The sequence below is a fragment of the Astatotilapia calliptera genome, chromosome 7 (genome assembly GCF_900246225.1).
Source record: "Astatotilapia calliptera chromosome 7, fAstCal1.2, whole genome shotgun sequence".
Taxonomy (NCBI): Eukaryota; Metazoa; Chordata; class Actinopteri; order Cichliformes; family Cichlidae; genus Astatotilapia; species Astatotilapia calliptera.
The window spans coordinates 24,767,914-24,791,057 of NC_039308.1; the positions used below are offsets into that span (position 1 = coordinate 24,767,914).

Consider the following 23,144-nt stretch of genomic DNA (forward strand, 5'->3'; position numbering starts at 1 on the left):
CTTAAAATGAAAAACTCAGCTCTGTACTGCCCGACTGTGAATCATTGTAATACTGCCATCGTGCTGCAGATGCGATTTGGAGATGAATTACTTGTATTCAGCTCTGTCGACATGTTTTCATGCACAATACCTGAGTATTTTCTCTGTCTGGAGGTAAAGGGTGGAGTGCTGCCACTAGGTGGAGATCCTACAGTGAAAACCACCTGTGCTGGGCTGCCAGAGCCTCCCCCGCCACCCGGGGATCCTTGAGAAACAGAAGGAGGGAACAAATTTGAAATTTTTCTCCCTATGAATCACTATCAGTTCCAAACCTTTACATGCGTCAGTGGTTAAACTGCAGAACAATGTGTGTTTTTTCGTTCATGCAACAGTCATGTCTACCTGTTATATCTATGGCTTTTTCAGAGGTCAGGTTCTCTGTGCTGCCTCGGTCACCTGCAGGTCCACCGGGTCCAAACGCAGCCATCAGCAGCACGTCGGACAGACCACCGGCACTTTGAGACCTGCTTCAAAGAAACATGACACAGAGACAAGGTGTTTATTCATTTCCTTCATTTTATTAATTAGCCATATCTATCTACATAGTCTGTAATATAATTTTACATCATATTTGGATAATAAAACAGTACACTATATAATAAAAAGTCCAAAGAATAAAGAAAAGGTAGAGAAAGATTTTAACTCAGCAATGTGTGCTTTTCATTGCCTGTTTTAAACTAATTTTACATGACACAAGCTTCTCTGTGTACCCTGGTTCTTTGTGGATTGCATCATCGGGGAACATAAAACAAAGAACAGCAGAAACAAAACACGACCTTCCAAAGCTCTTGGTATCATCATTCCATCTGTGGATGCAATGAGGAGAATGGGTGACCGGTGTGGGTGCTTGGTGTACCAGGTCTCTGAGCTCTGCTGGGGCAGTCCTGCTGCAAGGAGAGCCTATGACCATACCCTGCTGTGTCAGGAAGGTCACCAGGTTTGGAGAACTCGGAGTCTTGGGGAATTCAAATGGTGGGATGGTCTGGGCGAAGAGGAAACATGGCGAAGAAAAAGGTTAGAAAGGTTGGGTTAAACCAGTTGGTGGTTTTGTCTTGTCTTGCGTACATAAAGAAAAAAACAATTTTTCTCTCTGTTTGACACACAAAACACAGACCTACCCTGGAGGGGGAGCCCAGAATAGTGGGGAGAGGATTACGCTGCATCAGCTCACTCAGTCTGGGAGAAGAGTGTAAGGGGCGGACAGCCATGAGTCCGGCTGAGGGAGTACCCAGAGGGTCCGAGTGCTGCTTTCGGATTTTTTGCCTGCCACCACCAGTGGCACAGTCCAACAGACAGGGGGCACTGTGGAGCCTTGTGCCAAGTCCTGCCCTCTGTGGTTGCTGCTGAGAATTCAGCCTGGGTTCAGTGTGCTGCAGAGCTGCAAAGTGGGACAGAAGGACTGCTAGACAGCAGGTGGCAATGCAACATGAAGTGTCAGACAGGCCTAGAAAACAACAAAGCTAGCAAAGATGGACATGTCCTGTCTAACTCCCCCGACAGCATACATGTCTGGGAAGAGAAGGTTCTGTGCGAGGAGGACTTGAAAGCAGCTGGTGAGAAAAGTATGTGATGGCGGTTTCATTTTCTCAAGCAATAACTTTTAAAACTTCTGACCACACTAACCCAAGAGGAAGAACACCACCACACTGTATTTCACCTCTGTCTGCAGTTCAGTTTTCATGCCAACCACTGGAAATCAATAATAATTTTAGAGGTTAAACTATTCAATAATTTATCATCATTTGCTCTGCTTGGTCTTTTTGTTAGTGGATTTTAATTTAACCTCCAGTTAAAGGTTAGAAAACTCCTCATCGCATGTTCACACAGCCCCAGTTTATGCCTTAAAATGTCTTTGTCTGCTTAGAAGCCCCACATATTCAATTTATAAATACTCAAAAACAAAGAAAAATCTCAGCAAGTCATCGTGCATCAAAAGCTTAAACAACTCAGATAATTTCTGCTATATAAATGACAGAAGTAGATTTATATATACAAGTTATAAATGACAGTATTAAGTACAACTGAGCTTTAAAAAACAAACAAAGAGAGAAATAATCTCACTTTTCAGATTTCCTTAACAGTTTTTGCTCCTCTAGAAATCATTTGCACCAAAACAAACTTTCCCTGATCTGCTTATAACTAATATCTATAATTTATAATATGGTTACAAACAGACAAAAGACCGGCTGGTGTAGTTTTAATACCTTTCAAATATCGTCACTGGAGTTTGGCACCAACCAGTTAGCTCCAAGCTTGCACTCTATCACTCTACAGCTTCCATATTTTTAAACCAGGTTGATGCAGAAGCAAGTGAAGCATGGCCTTCAAGTTACCTTGAGGAGAGAGCTGCAAAGTTCTGGCACCTCCCAGGGAGAACCTGCGGGTGGTGGTGGTGGTGGTGATGGTGGTGACAGCCCCCTGCCCATATGGTGGTGAAGGTCCAGTCCTAGCACAGCCCAACAAGCTTCCACTGCTGCAGCGGCGCACTGGTGTTGACAGCCTAATGAAGTGAGTCTTATGAGTCACTGCACTTCCATCAAGAAGTTTAAAAGCTAACCTGTAAATTTAGTTTTGCAACAGTGGAGTTTATACATTTATAAATGTGTGTGTGTGTGTGTGTGTGTGTGTGTGTGTGTGTGTGTGTGTTTCTTGATGCAGACCGTGGCGAACCATCCTGTTTGGTAGAATGGAGGTTTTGCTCCATACGCTGGTAATTCTGGACCTGAGTGGGGACTGGAATAGGCAATGACTGACCATGGTTTCCATAGCTACTTCCCGAGAACTCGCTGGGCCTGACAACAGTGAGAATAACCGAGGGTGCCAAGGGAACAGTTAGATAAGAGAGGAGACAGTCCGTGTGCTTTTGTACACACATGCGTAGTTAACACTTTCCAGAGGAAGCAGATGTGACTTATTAATTTGTGCACAATGTTTACGTACAAACGACACATCGACTAACATCACAAAACAAAAGATTAAGATGACAGTTGTGGAGTAACTGTGTATGTAATAGAGAGATAAACACTAGGACAATTAAGCTTGTTAAACTAATAAAACTGACTTAATTAAAAACCTGACAGTTTATAGTGAAGAAAATTTGGTGCATGAACCTTCGGTGCTTTAGTTGAATCCAAATTACTTTACCAGCTGCTTCTTTCTTGCACCATGTAACTATACAATAGGGGAAATAATTACTTGATATTTTGTTGAATTTGTTCACTTACAAAGAAATACACAGTCTCTAATTTTGAAAGTAGTTTCAGCTATTAGTCTAACTATTCGGATATATCGCAGAAATTACTGTGAAGCCAGACGTGAGGTTGTGCTAAAAACATTGAAACCAAACAAAGGATGGTAAACAGTTTTTAAAAGAAAAATATAAAGGTAAAATCAAAGGTGGTCAAAAACAGCCGATTCAACCCTAGACTCCAGAGGGTTAGGTGATGGAGTGGCCCAGACCAGACCTCAGTCCTTTAGAAAAATCTGTGGATATAGCTGAAGCTTCGAGTTGCCAAGCAACCTGGAGGATTTAGAGAATTTCTGTAAAGAGGAGTGGGCCAAAGTTGATGGTTTCAAACCTGCTGACCAACTGCAAGAAACCTCTTGCCGCTGTGCTTGCCAACAAGGGTTTCTCCATCAAGTCAAGTTTTTCTTATTCCATTCAGTGACACACAAATACACTTAAACCTTTTTTTAATAATGTGTTTTTTGAATTTTTGTCCCTCCTTTAAAATTAAACTACAATAAAAATTTGAGACTGTTAATATCATTGTAGGTGAGCAAACTTGCAAATTCATCAGGAGATCACCTAATTAACTCCCCCACATTTACCACCATAAGAAAAAATTTGGCTGTGTGCAGTTACCTGACAGGACTTGGTGATCCACTGTAGGAAGGCGAGTGCGGCGGTGTTTTGGCTTGGTTACACAGACCAGCTGATGCTAAAAGAGAGCTAATTAAAGTGGAGAAGAGAATAAAACCATCACAATGTTATTCATGAACAGTTTAGAGGGCGTACACTTTCACAGCTAATATAAGTGTGATTACTAACATAATTTATCTTCCTCTATAAGCCCGATTCTGTAACAGTGCCAAAGAAGTGCATTTAATTAACATATCAGCCGCTGTGCTGGATATTAATGAATAACTAGCTTTTGCTTCTCACCCGCTGTTCATTAGGCTGTCCTGCAGCACTTTACTCTCACTTGTCAGCTCACCTGCTGAACAAAAACAAAACTGTTATAAACTTGAACAGCCTCATAGCACAGCGCTTCAGCTTGAGAAATGCAATATAAATGTCAGTCTATGGAAAGAAAAAAGGCTACAAGATGAATTCAAGTCTACTGAAGAGCTCCATGTAATGTTTATGCAGGGACTCGATGAAAAAGAAAAGTTTTCTTACTGGTGAAGTGAGCAGGCACTATCACAAAGTCATCTGTGTCACAGGAGGATGAGTTCTTGCTGCTGCCGCCACCTCCAGACGAGTCCTTAAGGAGAAAACCAGTGGCCTCCTGGGTGGGAGAGGCCAGAGCTTTGGCTCGCAACTGCTGAATCTCAGCAAGCGACTGCTACAGAGACAGGGAGACAGAAGGTGGCATATTAAACACAGAGGAGGAACGTATAAATTAGTCATCAGAGAAGGGAAAGGTGAGAAAGTTGTTGCTTCTATGAATGCAAATAAAACTTTACACTCATCAAAAAAAAAGTAAATACAAAAATCTCTGTTTTCCTCCAGAGGTCGCCGCTTTGGGAAATTAGTGCACATAAAAAAAATGATAAATTTAAAAAAGTTTTTGGCTTCTTTGGGGATCTTTTGGTGTTCGTGCTCATCCCCTCTGGGGGAAATGCTGGAGGAAATATAAGAAATAACAAACACAAACCGGTGGTGAGGCGAGGTGAGACGTGGAAGAGCTGCTACAAGAGCTGGCTGATGCAGAGCTGGGCAAACAAGTCATGGTCACAGTAGGAGTTGCTGAAATGAAATTCAACACAGTTGTTAGTTTCTGAAAAAAGAAACTTTGTGTGTTCAGAATTAAAGTCCACAGGACTTCCAGGTGTTATAACACCCGTTCTATCTTTACGTGACTGGCCTGACTATCAGATCTCATCCTGTAAACATTGCTTCAGTCACCTTGTTTTATTTTTAGGGTTATATTTTCTATTGAAGCAAATGGAACATATTTTGTATTTGTATCTATATTAAACCTAACTAAGGAAGTAATGCTGTTTATTCTTACTTACTCTTTTTCACAGATGAGCTAGCCTCCAGGAAAGGATGACAAAAAAAGTCATCTACCAGGGAGAATAAATATAATTAATGAGAGGAAGTTCACAGTTTTCCTCTGCATGCAACAAACTAAGAAACTGTAACAACATCTTTTGCATAAGCAAAGTTTGATCCAAACTTGCACGAGTGAAATATGTCGAGTATGAATGAACGTTAAACATTTTCTGACCAAAGTCCATGCGGTCTTTGTGGTTGCGCTGCAGCAGACCCAGCAGCAGCTGCCTCAGGTGGCTTGAAGTCTCTCTGGGAATGCTGTAAAACAAATACAACAACAATCAGTCTTTGCTTCATGCAAATGATTAAAAGGTCACAACTCTACATACAGCAAAACTCCACCTTCAACTCCTACACTTCAACTCTTTATAGATTTTCTAGATTAAGACATTTCTGAGGCAATTTATGTGTATTAGCAAACAAGAATAAATGAATGATTTATGGCTTTTTTCCAGGTCTTTGATAAGCTGACCTACAATATGGCATCTTAATAAGCCACACCTTTCAGATTGGTTCTGCACTAAACATCCAAACAATACTTATATTCTAAGAAATACCTTTATAATAAATGCAGAAAACTACGACATCATTTTTTTTAAAAAACATATCGTCATTTCAACATAATTTCTTACTTGGGGCTGAGATTCTTGTTTTTTTCATAGAACAGCCGGAGATCTTGGGGACTGCTGGCCTGAAGATGGCAAAAAGTCACAGATATATTGGAAAAACATAAGAAAGACTGTAAGAGTATGCATATACACACAGAGTAATTATACGATTACACTATTCTAGTGCATTGCTGTATACATTTTTATTATATCAGGTTTTGTCACTGCACTGCAAACAACACACTCCATTTACTTGAGTAACAACTTTTATGTACACATATCAGAGAACAAGGAAAACACAGCAGGTAATTTAAAAATGCTTTTGGATCAGTTGAGGAACAACACGTAACAGGTTTTGCTATATTACGCTTCATTTTAACACCATTGTCAACGTCCACATTTGGCATCTTTAATCTACATTTAGCCCGATACAGGCTGAGGAAAAACAAAAGGGAGAATTTTTTTTTTTTTTTAATGTGTGATGTTAGAGCAGTTATAAGGAATTCAGTAGAGAAGCAGTGCATGACTGTAGCTGCCAAAGACAAAGAGAATAAAGAAGTCACAATGCTGGAGTTGTTGTTTTGTCCCTGCTGGTGTGCAGTCTGTACTGCTAGTGCAAGAATGCCCACAGATTTGGAGCAAATGACAAAAGCAAAAATATTTTCTAATCTGTGTGCTAGTTATGACATCCTCACAATGAGCTGATATTCTAATGTTTCAGGCACTTTTGATTTGAGGTTTTATCCATATCCTATCACATCAGGGATGCATGTGCCTGGTTTCAGTCTTAAAGTTCAAAGTTCAACATGTCAGTGGTCCAAAACATGCAGTCCTAAATAACAATCTCCAGCAAAAAGATTATCTGAAGGTCTTGAAATAGATGATAAGCCCCAACATAACAGTTTAGAAAAGCCTAATACTGGAGCTCTCTTAAAGGCGCAGAGTGGACACACCAAATACTGGATTGACTTCAAGTTCAAGTTTGTTACGGAAGAGGATCTGGGCCACCGGAGGGAAAAATAAAAAAAAATAAAAAAAAATAAAAAAAAAGTGGGCACATCTTCTTTTCCAGAACTCTGAGGACAAAAAAAGTCAGAATTCAGCATTCCGACTCTTTTTTTTTTTTTACAGAATTCGTTTCTCAAAATTCTGAGATTAAAGTCAGAATTCTGACTTTTTTCTCAGAATTCTGGAAAGGGGAAAAAAATAAAAAATAAAAATAAACGTGCCTGCCTGCCTCTCCCCCTGGCTTGGCCAAGAATCATTCTGGATATTGTAAACTTTTATTTTACCTGAAAAGGAGCTTTTCCAGTCAGGCACTGAAACACTATTGTTCCTATACTCCACAAGTCAGCCTTGGCATCATAGTTTTGGGACATAATTACTTCAGGAGCCTGGTGAGAAAAATTAAAAAGGGGAGGTGAGATCAATTTTAAAACTTTGAGGGACAATTGATTATTAAATTGATATTATATTCATCCCTGTATTGTTTTACAAATCGCATTTAGTTAAAAATGTAACAAATAAATGAATGAATAGGACTGCAACAATCTCAAACAGCTAAAATCACCATATTTGAATCTGCCAACTGAAACATTTATTCACATTTAAACAGTTATTTCCATTTCATCAGTAAAAATTACCCAAATTGTGCTTACCATGTACATAGGGGATCCACAGAGCGTGGCTGCCATCATGTTGTTCTGAAGGTACCTTGCAAAGCCAAAGTCCGCTGTGGACATAAACGTCCAGAAGGGAAGGAACGGCGGGGATACAGAAAAAAAGGGAAAAGAGGAGGATGAGTAAATATTTGGTGCCAGAAAGGAATCCAGGTGTACCTTCATAATATTTACATTGTGGCAAAAAAAATCATTTAAATAAGAGAAAAATGGAAAAACAGACTAGCAAAACAAACGAAAGAATATGCAATACTTGAGCGATAATGGGCGAGTCTTGGCGAGCTTATGATTTAGTTAAGCTCATGGAAATTTAGTATCATCACACTGGAGTTTACTTTGAATTATGACGTAATTAAAACACTTCTTAACCACAGAAGATCAATGTAGCACACTGGCTTGTTGATTTTATTTTTTTAGATGCATTGAACAAACATAGCCTAATACTGTATTCCTATACAAGTTTTTGTTATTTAATATAATACAATGAGAGAACACCTCAGCGTCGTACATTTGATTGCTTATGCATTATTTAAATGCTTTGTTGCGGTTTGTCAGGAGACTTATTTTTGTCAGTAAGGCTTTAAAACTGACGTAAATTTCTCCATCTTAGCAGTCAAAGCAAATCACATTTGGCTTTTTGCAGGCCAGTTCTGGCCCTTGGGCCTTATCTTTAACACCTCTGCACTGGGTCATCACACAATGATGACCCAGTGCAGAGGTGTTAATAAAAATCTGGCTAAAGGCAACAGAAACTTTGCCTTTAGTCAGATGAGCTCCTAATACCAGACACCGTTTCAAGATGGGGCCCTGACTCACTTTTGGAGCTAGCCTCGTGTGATCATTTAAGTGTTTCTTTGCTTGTTTGTAGTATTAAGTCATAATTTTGTAATCCGTATATACAGTACATTTTATAAACAAAAAATCTTAAATGTCTAAAATGCACTCAGCCTCTTAAACGAATCAACAAACCGCTTGCGAAAAAACCTTGTGTAGGTACAGCGTGTGCGTGTGTGTGTGTAGTCAGCTTGTTTGAGATTGCGGTGGCTTTGCTATGCATTCAGTCTCTAGAGGGGAAAAAATTAATAGGCTAAGGGACTAGTAGAGCTTCCAAACAGCTGAACACACTCGCTCTCACTCACTTGGGAAAGATACTTCATAATTATTCAATTTAATGCAATTTAGTTTTATTTATATAACATCAAGGCACTTCATATTGTAAGGTAAAGGCCTTACAATATTAGAGCCCCACCCAAACGATCAGACAGCTTCCCATGAGCAAGCATTTGGCGACAGTGGGAAGGAAAAATGTCCTTTTAACGGGAAGAACTCTGGCTCACAGAGGGGCAGGCATATGCCATGACTGGTTGGGGTGATGGGAAAGAGAAAAGAAGGTGAAAAAACAAAACAAAAAACAAGGAGACTTTAAATGAATGAAACACCATTTCTTCTTCTTTTTTTTAAGTCATTTCCTTTTAAGGCACATTGTGAATTATACCAGCATCTCTGATCTGTTGCCTTGAGCGATGTATACAGTGAAGCTGTAACACTTAACAAAATAATCAACCTCTGTGGGAGAAGACTTTAAACGGCTGGTGTCCACTGCTGTCTCTCCTGACAAGACCATGTTTTTCCCAGAAAGTTTTCCATTTATTTATGAAGCTCACATGCTGGACGCCACTCGGACAGCCAGCAATTAGTGACATACAGCTAAACATGTCACGCTTGGTCCGACTGGGTATGGGATCAGAGAAAACTACAGAGTATGACATTATTTTGGTAAAGTTACACACCTGCTCCATAGCCTTAGCCAGGAATTTCAAATTTACTTCAATGTCGCCTGCTCTGGCACCTGGAATACTTCTGACTGTGTCCACTGGGGTTTCTAGTTTCATGTTTTTAAGAATAGAGTCACCAATAGCCAGACACTTATTGATTACTTTCTGTTGCACCAATATCATCTTCTACCACATCAATCAATTTTAAACTGGATGACACAAGTGCATCTTGTAGTTGTAGAAAGCGTCTTTGCTTTGCGGCATTTTTAAACAGCGTGCACTCTCAGAAGAACAATAGCAACACTGCAGAGGTAAAATGTGAAATTCTATATGTAATCAATTTCTTCAAACAAGTTTAGCCTTCTGAGCTTCGGGTAATCAATTACCTCAGGGAAATCATTATGAGATCCCATTGCAATAAAACTGTCTATAAAAAAAGTTGATTACGTTGTAGGAATTTCCATAAGGAGCTTTTGAGATTGAATTATTTTTTTGCTCCTGTAAATTGTTCTGCTGCTTTAAATCCCACAAGTTTTATATTTTAAATGTTTTGCCATCACTTTAAAAAAATGTATTCTTGTTTGGCATATTAATCAACAGATACTACAGAGCTTAAAAAAATCTTAAAGTCTCCTAAAGTGTGTTGAAATGCTTAAAAAAACAAAAACAAACAGTATGTATAATCGCCTTAAAGACTCTCACATAACCAAACCTACCAATCTTGATGCAGGTGTTGTTGGAGTGTGACTTGCATCCTGGTGGGTAAGAAAGCAGGATGTTCTGTGGCTTGAGGTCCCTGTGAATTATTCCTTTGGATTGTAGGACCCTCATGGCTCCTGCAATCTGCTGCAGGAAAACCCGAATAGTGTCCTCACTCAGTGTGCCCTTAGCTGAAGGAAAAGACAAAGCAAATATCAATTAATCACTAACTTTGATGTGAATCCTACAGGTTACGATGCAAGTAGAATTTTCTTAATGAGGACACAACATGATGATATCGGTAAACCTATCACGGACTGAATGAATCTCTCTTAGTTTATAGTTGGAATACAATGATTTTATGCAACAGATCATTTTAATACATTTCCTAAATTATCTGCAGCGTGTGTTTATTCCTGGGTTCTCTAATATCACCCAACTGTCATGTCCTCTTTTGTGTCTCCAGCTCAAAATGATACAGTATTGCGTTATGGACACTTCCTTGTCTACAATTGCTCCATGTCCACGTCCCTTCCAGCAGACTTTTAAAGACATGCTGTATTCGCCTTGAGCTGGAAGCAGTCTAGGTCATTTATTACAATGGGGAGAGGATCCAAACCCATTTTTCAATCATGCTGGCTATTAATAGAATAGGATGGGATTTCTATTTAGAGTCTGGGTGCAAAATTACAGGAAGTTTGACGGATATCACAAATGGGTTGATGGTCCTGGCTATTTGAAGCCCAGAGAAGTTTGGTGAGGATACGACGAAGCTGGGAAAATCTGTAGTGCTGAGAAATTCCCAGTTTTCTACCATTCTGACTCAAAAGTGAGCACAAGGTGGCTCTAAGTATATGATCAAACACTGTACTGTGTTTATTAAAAGACAGAAGAACAATGCAGAGAGGTGTCTCTGGTCTGAATATTCTTTAGGCACTTGTCTCTAAATAATTTCCCCCAGGGATCAATAAAGTATTCTGATTCTGATTCTGATTCTCTCCTGAAGGTGCCTGTGTGGGCGTGTCCCACTACCTCTTGTGCCTGAGGTGCCACCTTTCCCTTTTGTGCAGCTGACTCTCGTCAGTAATCAAGGAGATTTAAGCCCAGGGAAAGGTGAGCTCTGGGCCAGAGTGCCAGTAGTGGGGTTACAGCTTGTGAGCTGAGTGGTTGTTGTGTTTGCAGCTAGTGAGCTGTGTCTTTGGTGGTTTTCAGCTAGTGAGCTGCTCTTTCTTTTTGGCTTACGTTTTACTTTATTGACCAACGCCTGAGTTTTGTTTGTTTTCTTAAATGGTGATAGCGGCTTGTCCGTCTCTTTTAGTTAGTATAAATTGAATCTTTAATAAAATTCTTTAATTTAACCCTTTTGCCTCCTTGACTCCTTTTTCTGACCTGGTCACTTTTTGTTACCTCCCTCTCCCCGCCTAGACCCCTCAGGGGAACGTAACACACTATTAAAACGTTTGGGTCCAAATCTGTTAGTGACAAGCCAAATCTGCTGCTGCTGCTGCTTTCAGGGCTAAACACGAAAGCCTGAAGTCTCACAAAACAAAGATGTGACCTGAGTGTTGGGAGGTGACAGAAAAATAACTGTCATAACCAGCACCTCCCTTTGAGAAATCACTCTGACAAATTCTTTAACATAAACGTTTTGTCACAAAGTGCTTTACTGGAGGCTTTTACTAATTTAAGGTTATAATTAAGACTATTGATGATTTGGCCATCATTGCAGAATCCATTTTTTTAGTTCTATGGTTGCTCTGCTGTTCTCTTATTTCTGAAATTTAAGCTCTTTCCTGAACACATGTCTATGCCAAATATCATCATTTACATACATATGAAAATATGCCAAAAGTCCAGTTTTCATCTCGCTTGCTAGGAAACGGATATAATCGTTGTGTTCAGATAAAAGAAGGGCATTCAGGGCCTGCTTTAGATCTAGAAAGACTTTTGAGCAAAGATTTTATTCCTGATTTAACTGATTTTTTGGATTAAGAAGCATTTTGAGTACATTGAGCATAAGTAGATAAACTGTTGCACTTACAGTGTAAGTAGTCAGCGAGATCGCCGCCGTTGCAGTACTGTGGTTAAAAATAGTGACAGGGCAGGAATGAAGGGGAGGGGGAGAGAGATGAAAAGGAATAGCATTAGAAAACACAGGTAGCACCGAGGACTGAGGTGTAACCACAGTGAAAAAGACTCTGAGATCACACAGCCTCTGAAGCAACTAGAAAGCAGCAGAGATCAGAGGAGTGATTTGCCGAAGAGTGATGTGTTTACAGATTTATACCCTTGTTCCCATTCCCAGCATTAATATGAATGAACCCAGAAAAGGACGGGCTGTGACAGGTGAGGCCGTAAAATGCTGCCTCACAAGTAGTTTAATCTCTCAGACACACAGATCAGCATAAAGAAATCTGCTTTTGACTTGTGGTATAGATCTAGACAGCAATTGTATATTTTTATTTTAATGGCAAAGTACATGACAGAACACATTTGACAGCAGAAGATTAAAATGAGGATAAGAAATCCAAAGTTCTTCTGCCTGGCTGTCAATGTCGTGTACACTCACTAGCCACTTTGTTAGGTACACCTGATCATCTGACCACAGAGAGTGATCCACAAAAAAGTAAATATTCAGCGAGCGGCAGTTCTCCATGTAAAATACCTTCCTGAGGCCACAGGAGAATGACCACTTGGTAAAACCAAGGTTTGCAGAAGACATCTGCAAACCTCTGAATGCATATGTCGAACCTTAAAAAAGGTGGACTACAGAAGCAGAAGACCACAGTAGGTGCCACTCCGGTCAGCTAAGAAACAGGATACTGGGACTTCAAGTAAAGGGGGAGGTCACCAAAATTGGACAACAGATAACTGGAAAAATGTTGCTGGAGCTGATGAGTCTTGATTTCTGCTGCAACAGTCAGATGGTAGGTTCAGAATTTGGTGTAAACAATATGAAAGCATGAATCCACAAAAAATCAGCAGCATCTGTGTGATGATATCAAGTCGATATAGACCTAACCCTCTTGAATCTATGCCACCGAGATCTGAGCCAGTTCTTAAGTCAAAGAAGTCAGAGATCGAACTTGGTACTAGCAAAGTGTACCTAATAAAAAGTTTAGTGAGTGTATACAGTGGGGCAAAAAAGTATTTAGTCAGCCACCGATTGTGCAAGTTCCCCCACCTAAAATGATGACAGAGGTCAGTAATTTGCACCAGAGGTACACTTCAACTGTGAGAGACAGAATGTGAAAAAAAAAAATCCATGAATCCACATGGTAGGATTTGTAGAGAATTTATTCGTAAATCAGGTTGGAAAATAAGTATTTGGTCAATAACAAAAATACAACTCAATACTTTGTAACATAACCTTTGTTGGCAATAACAGAGGTCAAACGTTTACTATAGGTCTTTACCAGGTTTGCACACACAGTAGCTGGTATTTTGGCCCATTCCTCCATGCAGATCTTCTCGAGAGCAGTGATGTTTTGGGGCTGTCGCCGAGCAACACGGACTTTCAACTCCCGCCACAGATTTTCTATGGGGTTGAGGTCTGGAGACTGGCTAGGCCACTCCAGGACTTTCAAATGCTTCTTACGGAGCCACTCCTTTGTTGCCCGGGCGGTGTGTTTTGGATCATTGTCATGTTGGAAGACCCAGCCTCGTTTCATCTTCAAAGTTCTCACTGATGGAAGGAGGTTTTGGCTCAAAATCTCACGATACATGGCCCCATTCATTCAGTCCTTAACACGGATCAGTCGTCCTGTCCCCTTGGCAGAAAAACAGCCCCATAGCATGATGTTTCCACCCCCATGCTTCACAGTAGGTATGGTGTTCTTGGGATGCAACTCAGTATTCTTCTTCCTCCAAACACGACGAGTTGAGTTTATACCAAAAAGTTCTACTTTGGTTTCATCTGACCACATGACATTCTCCCAATCCTCTGCTGTATCATCCATGTGCTCTCTGGCAAACTTCAGACGGGCCTGGACATGCACTGGCTTCAGCAGCGGAACACGTCTGGCACTGCGGGATTTGATTCCCTGCCGTTGTAGTGTGTTACTGATGGTGACCTTTGTTACTTTGGTCCCAGCTCTCTGCAGGTCATTCACCAGGTGCCCCCGTGTGGTTCTGGGATCTTTGCTCACCGTTCTCATGATCATTTTGACCCCACGGGATGAGATCTTGCGTGGAGCCCCAGATCGAGGGAGATTATCAGTGGTCTTGTATGTCTTCCATTTTCTGATGATTGCTCCCACAGTTGATTTTTTCACACCAAGCTACTTACCTATTGTAGATTCACTCTTCCCAGTCTGGTGCAGGTCTACAATACTTTTCCTGGTGTCCTTCGAAAGCTCTTTGGTCTTGGCCATGGCGGAGTTTGGAGTCTGACTGTTTGAGGCTGTGGACAGGTGTCTTTTATACAGATGATGAGTTCAAACAGGTGCCATTCATACAGGTAACGAGTGGGGGACAGAAAAGCTTCGTACAGAAGACGTTACAGGTCTGTGAGAGCCAGAGATTTTCCTTGTTTGAGGTGACCAAATACTTATTTTCCACCCTAATTTACGAATAAATTCTTTACAAATCCTACCATGTGGATTCATGGATTTTTTTTTCACATTCTGTCTCTCACAGTTGAAGTGTACCTCCGGTGCAAATTACTGACCTCTGTCATCATTTTAAGTGGGGGAACTTGCACAATCGGTGGCTGACTAAATACTTTTTTGCCCCACTGTATGTATTTTTACAAAATACATTAACAAAAATAGCAAGCAATTTTTAATCGCTTTGACAAATACTATAAACAAAATTTACATTGATAAAACATAGTCTGGCATGTTCCCTTGAAGAAATTATTTAAAATGCACAAAACAAGAGTATGAGCATCAAAAGCATCAAAAGCAATTTGAGAACTCACAACTCCCTCCATTTATGGACTTTCCCCCTCTAATTCATAATCAGGACAACAGCATCAAATCACAGCAAAAAGAGTAGTGGCTGTTAGCCATTTAACCCCCCCACAGATGCCAGAGGAGACAGCTAATTTTAGCCCTGTTAGAGTTCAGACAATACAGCGCTGAGCAAACAAAGCCAAACATCCCAGCAAGCTTACCTCCATTACCAGGTACACTGAGCTGGCAGTTTCCTAAAGAGAAGGGAGATAAGAAGAGTGGGGGTAAACATACACACGCCAGTGGCAGACAAAGCAGAAGGAACAGATGGTTCCTGTACACACCACTCATGTTAAAGCAAGCTAACGAGGTGACTTAGACTAGAAGTATCAAGCAGCTTAAACAGCTGCAGAAAAGTGAAAATAAGTGGCTAAAATCCAGATACAGATACCGACAAGTCTATAAAAGTTGCACAATGGGAGGAGGATTAACACACCAGGTCTGTATAGGCAGAACCAACTGATACCCCTGAAACACCCGTTTTCTTTTTTTCTTTGTTTCTTACACAATAAATATGGAGGTGGCGTGGATTAAAAAAAAACACACAAAAAAAAACCCCCACTTGAATTGTATGTCTGCCATCAGAAATTAGGAATCCGAGTGGAAATAAATACCAAACAAAACAAAGACAAAAAAAGGCACTGGCTATTGGCCAAATGATTTTATATACCACCCAAAAATTCAATTAGTGCATCCTTAAAAAGCAAAATCAACAATAAAAAAAAAATAAAAAAAAATACTAACAGAGAAGGTGGACTCTGTCCTCAGCAACATTAACAAAGCAACGGGCGACAAGTGTGAATCAGTAACAAGCGAGTCATATTTTCTCACATCAACACCAAGATAAAAAACAAATAATGGATCATTTAGAAATTATTCCTTACTGAGAACTTAGAACCACAGAAACTCAAACATCTATTGTGCACTTTGGAAACAGTCCAAAACTTATTTTAAAAAAAGGAAAACTTTGTGAAGGGTAGTCAAGCCCATTTTAAAAAACCTCTCTTATCTCATGGCAACAGACGACTGTAGTCTCTCTCTGACCTCGATTCAGTATCTCACTAAAGCCAGCAGTCAGAGGCCAGACTGTTTTATACAGTTCAGCTGAGTCAGGCTTTCTGAATAGTTGTCGTTGGCTTTATTAAAGATGGACGGCCAAACACAAGCAACCAGTGAGTTTAGGGGCGGTGGGGAAACACTAAGCTAGGTAAATAACATTCGATGAAATAGTTAAATAAGAGGTTTGGTGTTGTTGCCGTTTGCCATGGCACTGTAATAGCTTACAATAAAAAAAAAAATCTGAACTACGTCCTGGGTTATAATGACTCAGTCACACTCGAGTGAAAACTGGACTTTGGGGTTTGGCTCAGCTGATTGCCAACTGATTATATTCCCAAATAAAACCAAGGTTGTCATTTGGCAGTTCAATAAAATTTCTAGATTTCTTTTTCAAATCTGTGAGACTCATGTTGGACTTCGTGTGAACTTCAGCTTCAATTTCAACGAATCGCTTTATTATCAGAAACAGATTGCATGCGATTGCCAACTTGACCCTGTTTGAATGAGTCTGAATTCTTTAGCCAATATTCAGTTGTACGCTGACAGCAGGTGAAAGGGTTTCTTTTTCTATATGTTACTAGATGTACAGCTTGAGAAGATCTTGACAATGGTGTTATTTGTGGCCATGGCTCTGACTGGCTAGTTGACTTTTTCAACTGTCAAACAATGGTTTAATATCAAGACAAATCAGTCGATCTGAGTACAGCAAACAGATTCAAAGGTCTGGACCCAGATGAGTAACACTAACCCTTCAAAATTGAAAGCCTACAATACACAAATATTTGACTTGCAAACCCATCTTCAGTCCCTTTCATTGCTGGTTTCCAGAGCTTGGTTTGGTGTCAGTTTCTTTAGGACCTAATTAGATAGATGGATGGATTGCCAGCTAAGAAGATCAGCACTGTCGTGCCACAACAAACCTGTAATCTTAGAGCCCAGCTCCAACTATCCCCAGCCAGCACGGACGATAAAGAGAGAACAGGGTATTTTTTAAGGTTCTGCATGTCCAGAGAAATGATTGTTGCTAATTATTTCAGTGCTTTAGTGTGTAAGCAGCAAGCAGCTCATATGATAGCATGCAACACTGTTCTTCCATTATGAGCAAGCTGTCAAGCTTAACCGATATGGGCAGAGAATGATAGCTCAAACCTTCAGTCCGCTAATGAAACTTTCAATATGTGCACAGTTTTCATTTTCTCTTCACACAACAGAGAAGGAGGATCTCATCTCAGTTCTTAGAGTCAAGGATTCACATTTCATTTAAAAATAAATAAGCAGATCACAATGAAACAACCTTCAAAACTTCTTTGCAACTTTTTAAAATTACAAACATTTTTAAGAGATTTGTTCCAGACCAGTTTCTTCAAAGACACAGCATCAGCTACCTGCTGTTAGTCTGCAAGAACAACGCAGCCTTTGAAATTAGCAGAATTTGCACATTTGATGTTTTTTTTAAACCAGATGGCAGTTTGTTAATCAAGAACTACAAAGACAGAAGAAACACCTGGTGAGTTCAGATAAGAGTTTGTGTGTGGAAGTAAGGAACATTATATCTAAACTAACTAGCAGGTGCGGCCATCACAGAGACATCACTGAGAGTGTGGACTCTGATTAAAAATGCAACACCTTTTGTTTATTATGGTGAGCCAGGATATCTGCTTCTCTAACCATGAACAACTGGTAAAGAAGCATTAACACAGTAGCCTGTGCCCTGATCAACTTGTTTCTGCCTACACGCACAACTTAAATTGCTACACTTCAAAGAAAGACTTAATAAAAGGAGGCCATCAAGAACAGGCCACGTAGCAGCAGAGAGAATTTAAGCACTAGAAGGGTTGGCCAAGTTCAACGGGCCAAAAAACCAGAGTCGCCAGAGCAGAAACAAACAGTTTTAAAACAAACAAATGTTGGAAAGCCTCATTTAACAAATAGGTAAGCCATAACTGTGCAACTAGCATGAGACACAAGTGGGTCATGTGGAAAAGCCACATCCAGCAGCCCATCTGCTCCGCTTTCAGCTGCTGTCTAACAGGGAAAAATGAGAAACCTTAACATGTGATTTTGACACTTGTGAATGTGATGCTACATACCTGAAAGTCCAGTAAAGCAACAATGTTCTCATGCTTGAGTTCCTACAGAAAAGACAAAATACTTCAGGTCACATATCGTTATCATCATCACATTTCTTTTTACATGCTTGTTCAGGTCAGGGCATTCTTGTAGTCTGTGAGAAGCTTCTGAGTACTCATTTTCACTATAACAAACTCTGCGTTTAGTAAGACAATCGTGCTGAGATAACCACTCCTCATATTTCACTAACACATCTGGCACGTGGCCAGCTGTGAATACCATATTACCACAGGTTCAGATGCCAGGTGACAGATTTAACTACGAAAACATACATCAATCAATCTGATGTTGAACACTAGGCAGGGGGTGTTCTTTTGTCTCTCTCTGAACTTGACTTACCTTCAGTATTTTGATCTCCTTCCCCAGCAGAGTCTGAGATTTGGCTAGGTTCTTCTTGTTGATGCATTTTACTGCCACCTCCCAGTCATGTTTCTGGAGCACAGAAACTCAAGTCATTTGAAGAAAGAAATAAAACACTGCAGAGAATGAGGTGTGCTCGAATGTCAGAAAGTGTCTGCACTTTGTCTCACTGCACTGCCATCTGTCAAATGTATGGTTTGGTAAAAGGAAATGTAAAGTGTCACACTATGGTATATTTGTTTGTTGACTACCATGAAGTGTTGGCCTACAAGGAAATGACTTGCTGAGAGTATAAACAGCCAGAAGGTCTGATTGCTAAGGGTTTTCTCCTCTTTTTAAGGCAGACTCCCATGCACCATATTTCATATGAATCACTGCAGTGACCTTGGCAGTGGATTTTCTGACCTTGCAGCAAAATTAAAGGCAGTTCACTACCGTATTGTAAAATGCACTGAAAACAGCGGATGAAAATTATTCTGTTCACTTCAATTTTATTTATATAGCACCAAATCACAACAACAGTTGCCTCAAGTCTCTTTATATTGTAAGGTAAAGACCAAACAATAACACAAAGAAAACAGAAAACCCCAATAATCATATGATCCCCTATAAGCAAGAGATTTGGCAACAGTGGGAAGGAAAAACTCCCCTTTAACAGGAAGAAACTTCCTGGTCTAAAAGGACCAGGCTCAGGGAGGGGCAGCCATGTGCTGCATCCGGCTGGGGTGAGGAGAGGAGGACATGCTGTTGAGAGAGCCAAATATTAACACCAGATATTTAAATGCATTATGGGAATCCCAGCAGCCTAGTCATATAGCAGCATAACTTTGTGTTCTTCTGCTATCTGTACCTGAGCTGTGGTAACGCACAAATTTCCCTGCTGTAGGATCAATAAAGTTTTAGCTTATCTTAGGATTCAGGTCCACTTGATCCAGCCCTAACTATACGCTTTATCAAAAAGAAAAGTTTTAAGCCTAGTCTTAAAAGTAGAGATAGTATCGGTCTCCTGAATCCAAACTGGAAGCTGGTTCCACAAAAGAATGGCCCGAAAACTGAAGGTTCCCATTCTACTTTTAAATATCCTAGGAAAAACAAGCAAGTCCGCAGAGAGCGAAGAGCTCTAACGGGGTGAAATTATCATCTGTCTGCCAATGTAGTAAAGAAGCAACATAGATGCTTCAGGCCCACATGATCCCCTGAGTGGATTACACGTCTCAGGATGGAGCATTTCCATTTCATATCCATCCATTCTGGGTGTAGTACATGTTTGAACATGTCTATTTGGCCTCAGTGTGGAGCTTTCTAAGGAAAACAATACGTGTCTGGTGGCCTATATTTACATTAGCGACGCTGACACACAACATCTGCACCACAAGCCAGCCACAAAAATAAAGGCAGTCACACAATAACCAGGCATGCTTTCATAAAATGTGTCGCAAGTATTTAAATAAAGTATTTCAACGTTTTTTAATACAGCTTTGTTATTTCAAGGAACATCCTGTATGTGAGACTAGGCCTCTTAAGGGCGTACAATGACAACAACTACACCAGATGGCGACCTACATTTAACAGCGCAACAAATCTGCCTTAAAAAAAGACAACGGATTTCTTTATAGCAGCAATAAAACGTATTATAAACTTGCAAAGGGGTAATACTCACCTCTCGGTGTCTACCTTTAAAGACCACAGCAAATGCGCCATGCCCTATCAGGTCCTTCCGACTGAACTCAAATTTCCCCACCGTCTCCATGTCGAGCCAAAGTCTTTACTTTTACACTACTAAGACCTGGACAGATGACCAGGAGACCTCAGGTCACCCTTCTTGTTAGAGAGTCCTTTCTCCTCTGTCAACTGGGGCCAGCTGCAGCGACGTTCAGCCCCTCTTTCTTTTGCCATAGGCTGCCTACCTTTCAAACCGGCCTCTTCTCTCATGTTAACACGGATACGCTTTGAAGTTTTTATTTTTATTTAAATCGTGTTACTTCTGACAAAGCCGTGAAGCAAGCTCCATCTTTGACAGTGCGGCCAACATGAAGTTAGCTAACTTAACGAACGACTTTCCTAGCTGCTGTCTCGGTGGTGCCACCTTAAAAAGCAGCTCGCTGCGTTTTGTTTATATACAGGAGGTCCTGACTTCTGTCGCCTAAGCGTCCGTACAGGCGAAACGAGCCACGGTATTAAACTCAAAAGAAAAAAACAGGTCTAAATAGCAGAGACCATTGCTAACCCCCCTTAATGCACTGCAATTAGCAGCTGACTCGCTGAAGTCACAACATCGCTCGTGCCGTCGAACGCAGTCTAGCTTCTGAAACAAAGCGCATGCGCATTGCGATTAAAGCTGTGGGTTTGACGTCACGGAGCGTCCCTAAAATGAAAGAGTAGATTTGCTTTAACTTTATTAAACAAGATCAGACTGGAAAAAGAAGACGCTTCGTCTCAGTATAAAACAATGCATCAGATAACTATTATGTGCGGATGCGTGCTAATGTGTACGCTGGAAAAATAGGCCGAAGCAGAAAACGAGAGAAAGACAGGTCCACTAAAGCCTTTGTTTACTTAGTTATTTCACACGGAAAAATGGCAATCAAAAATCTTTAAAGAAAAAAAATGTTATGAGGTCTTTTTAAAAAAATTTTTTTTATTAAACCATGGTCTTCATTAGAATCCTGTGCCAAATAGAAATAAATTGAGCATGCGAATATTTGCAAATATCACAAACCCATGTTTTTTCTTCATTAGATCATGATGAAACATGTCCAATGTTTAAAGTGAGAAAATTTTATAAGTTTTAAGACCAAAATTAAATCATTTTGAAATATTTTTAAAAATTAAAAAAAAAAAAAAAAAAAAACAGGCCGAGGGGACGTATGCAGCATCCGTCTGAATGCTGCACATACTGCATTCATTACAACAGCATGGCTTCGTAATAGAAGGGTACATATTTAGTGCATGAAGCTAAATACTGGACAATGATAACCCAGGACTGTTGAGCAGCTAGAATCCTCCAATACCATGGAAACTGTGTAACATTTACATTTTTCAGATAAAAATAAAAAGTAAATGCCCCCTAAACTTAATAACTGATTGTGCCACCCTTGGCAGCATCACCTGCAATCAAGTGTTTAAAATAACTGATGACGAGGGGCTCACATCGCTGTGGAGAAATTTTGTGTCACTCATCTTTGCAAAATTGTTTGAATTCAACCACATTGGAGGGTTTTTGAACATGAACGGCCTGTTTAAGGTCATGCATCTCAATTTGATTTCAGACCTTTACTTGACCACTCCAAACCCTTCCATTGTTTTTCCTGAGCCATTCAGACGTGGACTTGCTGGTGTTTTTTGTATCATTGTCCTGTTGCATTACCCAAGTCCTCTTGAGCTTCAGGGCAAAAAAATTGAGACAAAGAACTGAGAGAGAGCAGAATTCATGGTTCCATCAATTACAGCAAATTGTCCAGGTCCTGGAGCAGCAACGGAGCTCCAGATCCTCACACTACCACCGCCATGTGTGACTGTTAGTATGATGTTCTGTTTATAAAACACTAACAGGACTCAAACCTTCAAATACTTCAACCTTTATCTTGTAAGACCACAGAATATTTTCCCAAAAATCTTGGGGATCATTGAGATGTTTTTGGCAAATGTGAGATGACACTTCGTCTAAGGTGAAATTTGCAATGACTTCCATGAAAAAGACATTATCTGGATGGAAGCATACACTGTTTTAAAACCTGTATATACCTTTCAGCAGTGATTTTGCCTTCAGGCCAAATAAAAGACCAAAAAATATTGAAATCATAAGAAATAAATGCAAAAAGTACAAAATGAAATATGAGGTTTCTAGAGAATGATCTAGAGGACACAAAGGACGGTGACCAATACTTTAAAGTAATATGAAAAAGGCAGCTTTCACAGGGCTCTATGCAGGCCCATGCTTCAGTAGCTTGTAAAAGCAACTTTAGCTGCAATAACTTGAAGCAACTGTTTACATATGACTTTAATACACTCTCATATTCCCCTGGAGGAATTTTGCCCCACGCATCTTTACAATTTTCCTTTGGTTCATTGAGATTTGTGGGCATTTGCTTATGCACAGCTGTCTTAATGCCAGTACAGAATTTTAATCAGATTGAGGTCTGGACTTTGACTGGGTCACTGCATTACAGCAAGAGTCATTTTGGCTCTTTTCTGTTGTAGATTTGCTGCTGTGCTTTGGCTTTAGCTGTCAGGCTGACAGCCTCACATTTGACTCTAGAATAATTTGGTATATATAAGAGTTCATGGTTGAGTCAGTGATTGCAGGGTGCTCAGACCCTGTGGCTGCAAAACAAGCCCAAATCATCACCCCCTCCTCCACCATGCCCGACAGGTGATATGAAACATTTGTTGGTTTTCTCCAAATATGACGCTGAGCATTGTGACCAAATATCTCCGCTTTGTCCACATCTGTCCAAAAGACATTGTGTTAACAGGATAATAGTTTTCACTTACAGCACAATAAAGGCCCTGTACTGTCCATTACACTTTAACATCTGATTCAAACTGTCATGGGGCAA

General features: G+C 40.2%; 1 protein-coding gene across 3 annotated transcripts in view; it reads right to left on the reverse strand.

Annotated features, from left to right (window-relative positions):
- Window positions 1-20,939, reverse strand: part of ulk1b (unc-51 like autophagy activating kinase 1) — a 26,913-nt gene extending 5,974 nt beyond the window's left edge. The window contains exons 1-21 of one of the 3 annotated variants that reach the window (XM_026174042.1): window positions 20,246-20,939; window positions 18,565-18,657; window positions 18,186-18,227; window positions 15,198-15,230; window positions 12,123-12,159; window positions 10,099-10,272; window positions 7,587-7,660; window positions 7,221-7,322; window positions 5,953-6,011; window positions 5,496-5,578; window positions 5,281-5,331; window positions 4,920-5,011; window positions 4,442-4,607; window positions 4,205-4,256; window positions 3,905-3,991; window positions 2,700-2,831; window positions 2,373-2,539; window positions 1,158-1,417; window positions 816-1,021; window positions 382-506; window positions 131-244 (exon numbers count right to left, since the gene is read on the reverse strand). In XM_026174042.1, coding sequence (XP_026029827.1) covers window positions 131-244; window positions 382-506; window positions 816-1,021; window positions 1,158-1,417; window positions 2,373-2,539; window positions 2,700-2,831; window positions 3,905-3,991; window positions 4,205-4,256; window positions 4,442-4,607; window positions 4,920-5,011; window positions 5,281-5,331; window positions 5,496-5,578; window positions 5,953-6,011; window positions 7,221-7,322; window positions 7,587-7,660; window positions 10,099-10,272; window positions 12,123-12,159; window positions 15,198-15,230; window positions 18,186-18,227; window positions 18,565-18,657; window positions 20,246-20,335 — 2,239 coding nt within the window. In that variant the 5' untranslated portion in view covers window positions 20,336-20,939. Of the gene's footprint in view, window positions 1-130; window positions 245-381; window positions 507-815; window positions 1,022-1,157; window positions 1,418-2,372; window positions 2,540-2,699; window positions 2,832-3,904; window positions 3,992-4,204; window positions 4,260-4,441; window positions 4,608-4,919; window positions 5,012-5,280; window positions 5,332-5,495; window positions 5,579-5,952; window positions 6,012-7,220; window positions 7,323-7,586; window positions 7,661-10,098; window positions 10,273-12,122; window positions 12,160-15,197; window positions 15,231-18,185; window positions 18,228-18,564; window positions 18,658-20,245 lie in introns of all 3 variants that reach the window. The other 2 variants (XM_026174041.1, XM_026174040.1) reach the window with 2 other exon arrangements.
- Between the last annotated feature and the right edge of the window lie 2,205 nt (window positions 20,940-23,144).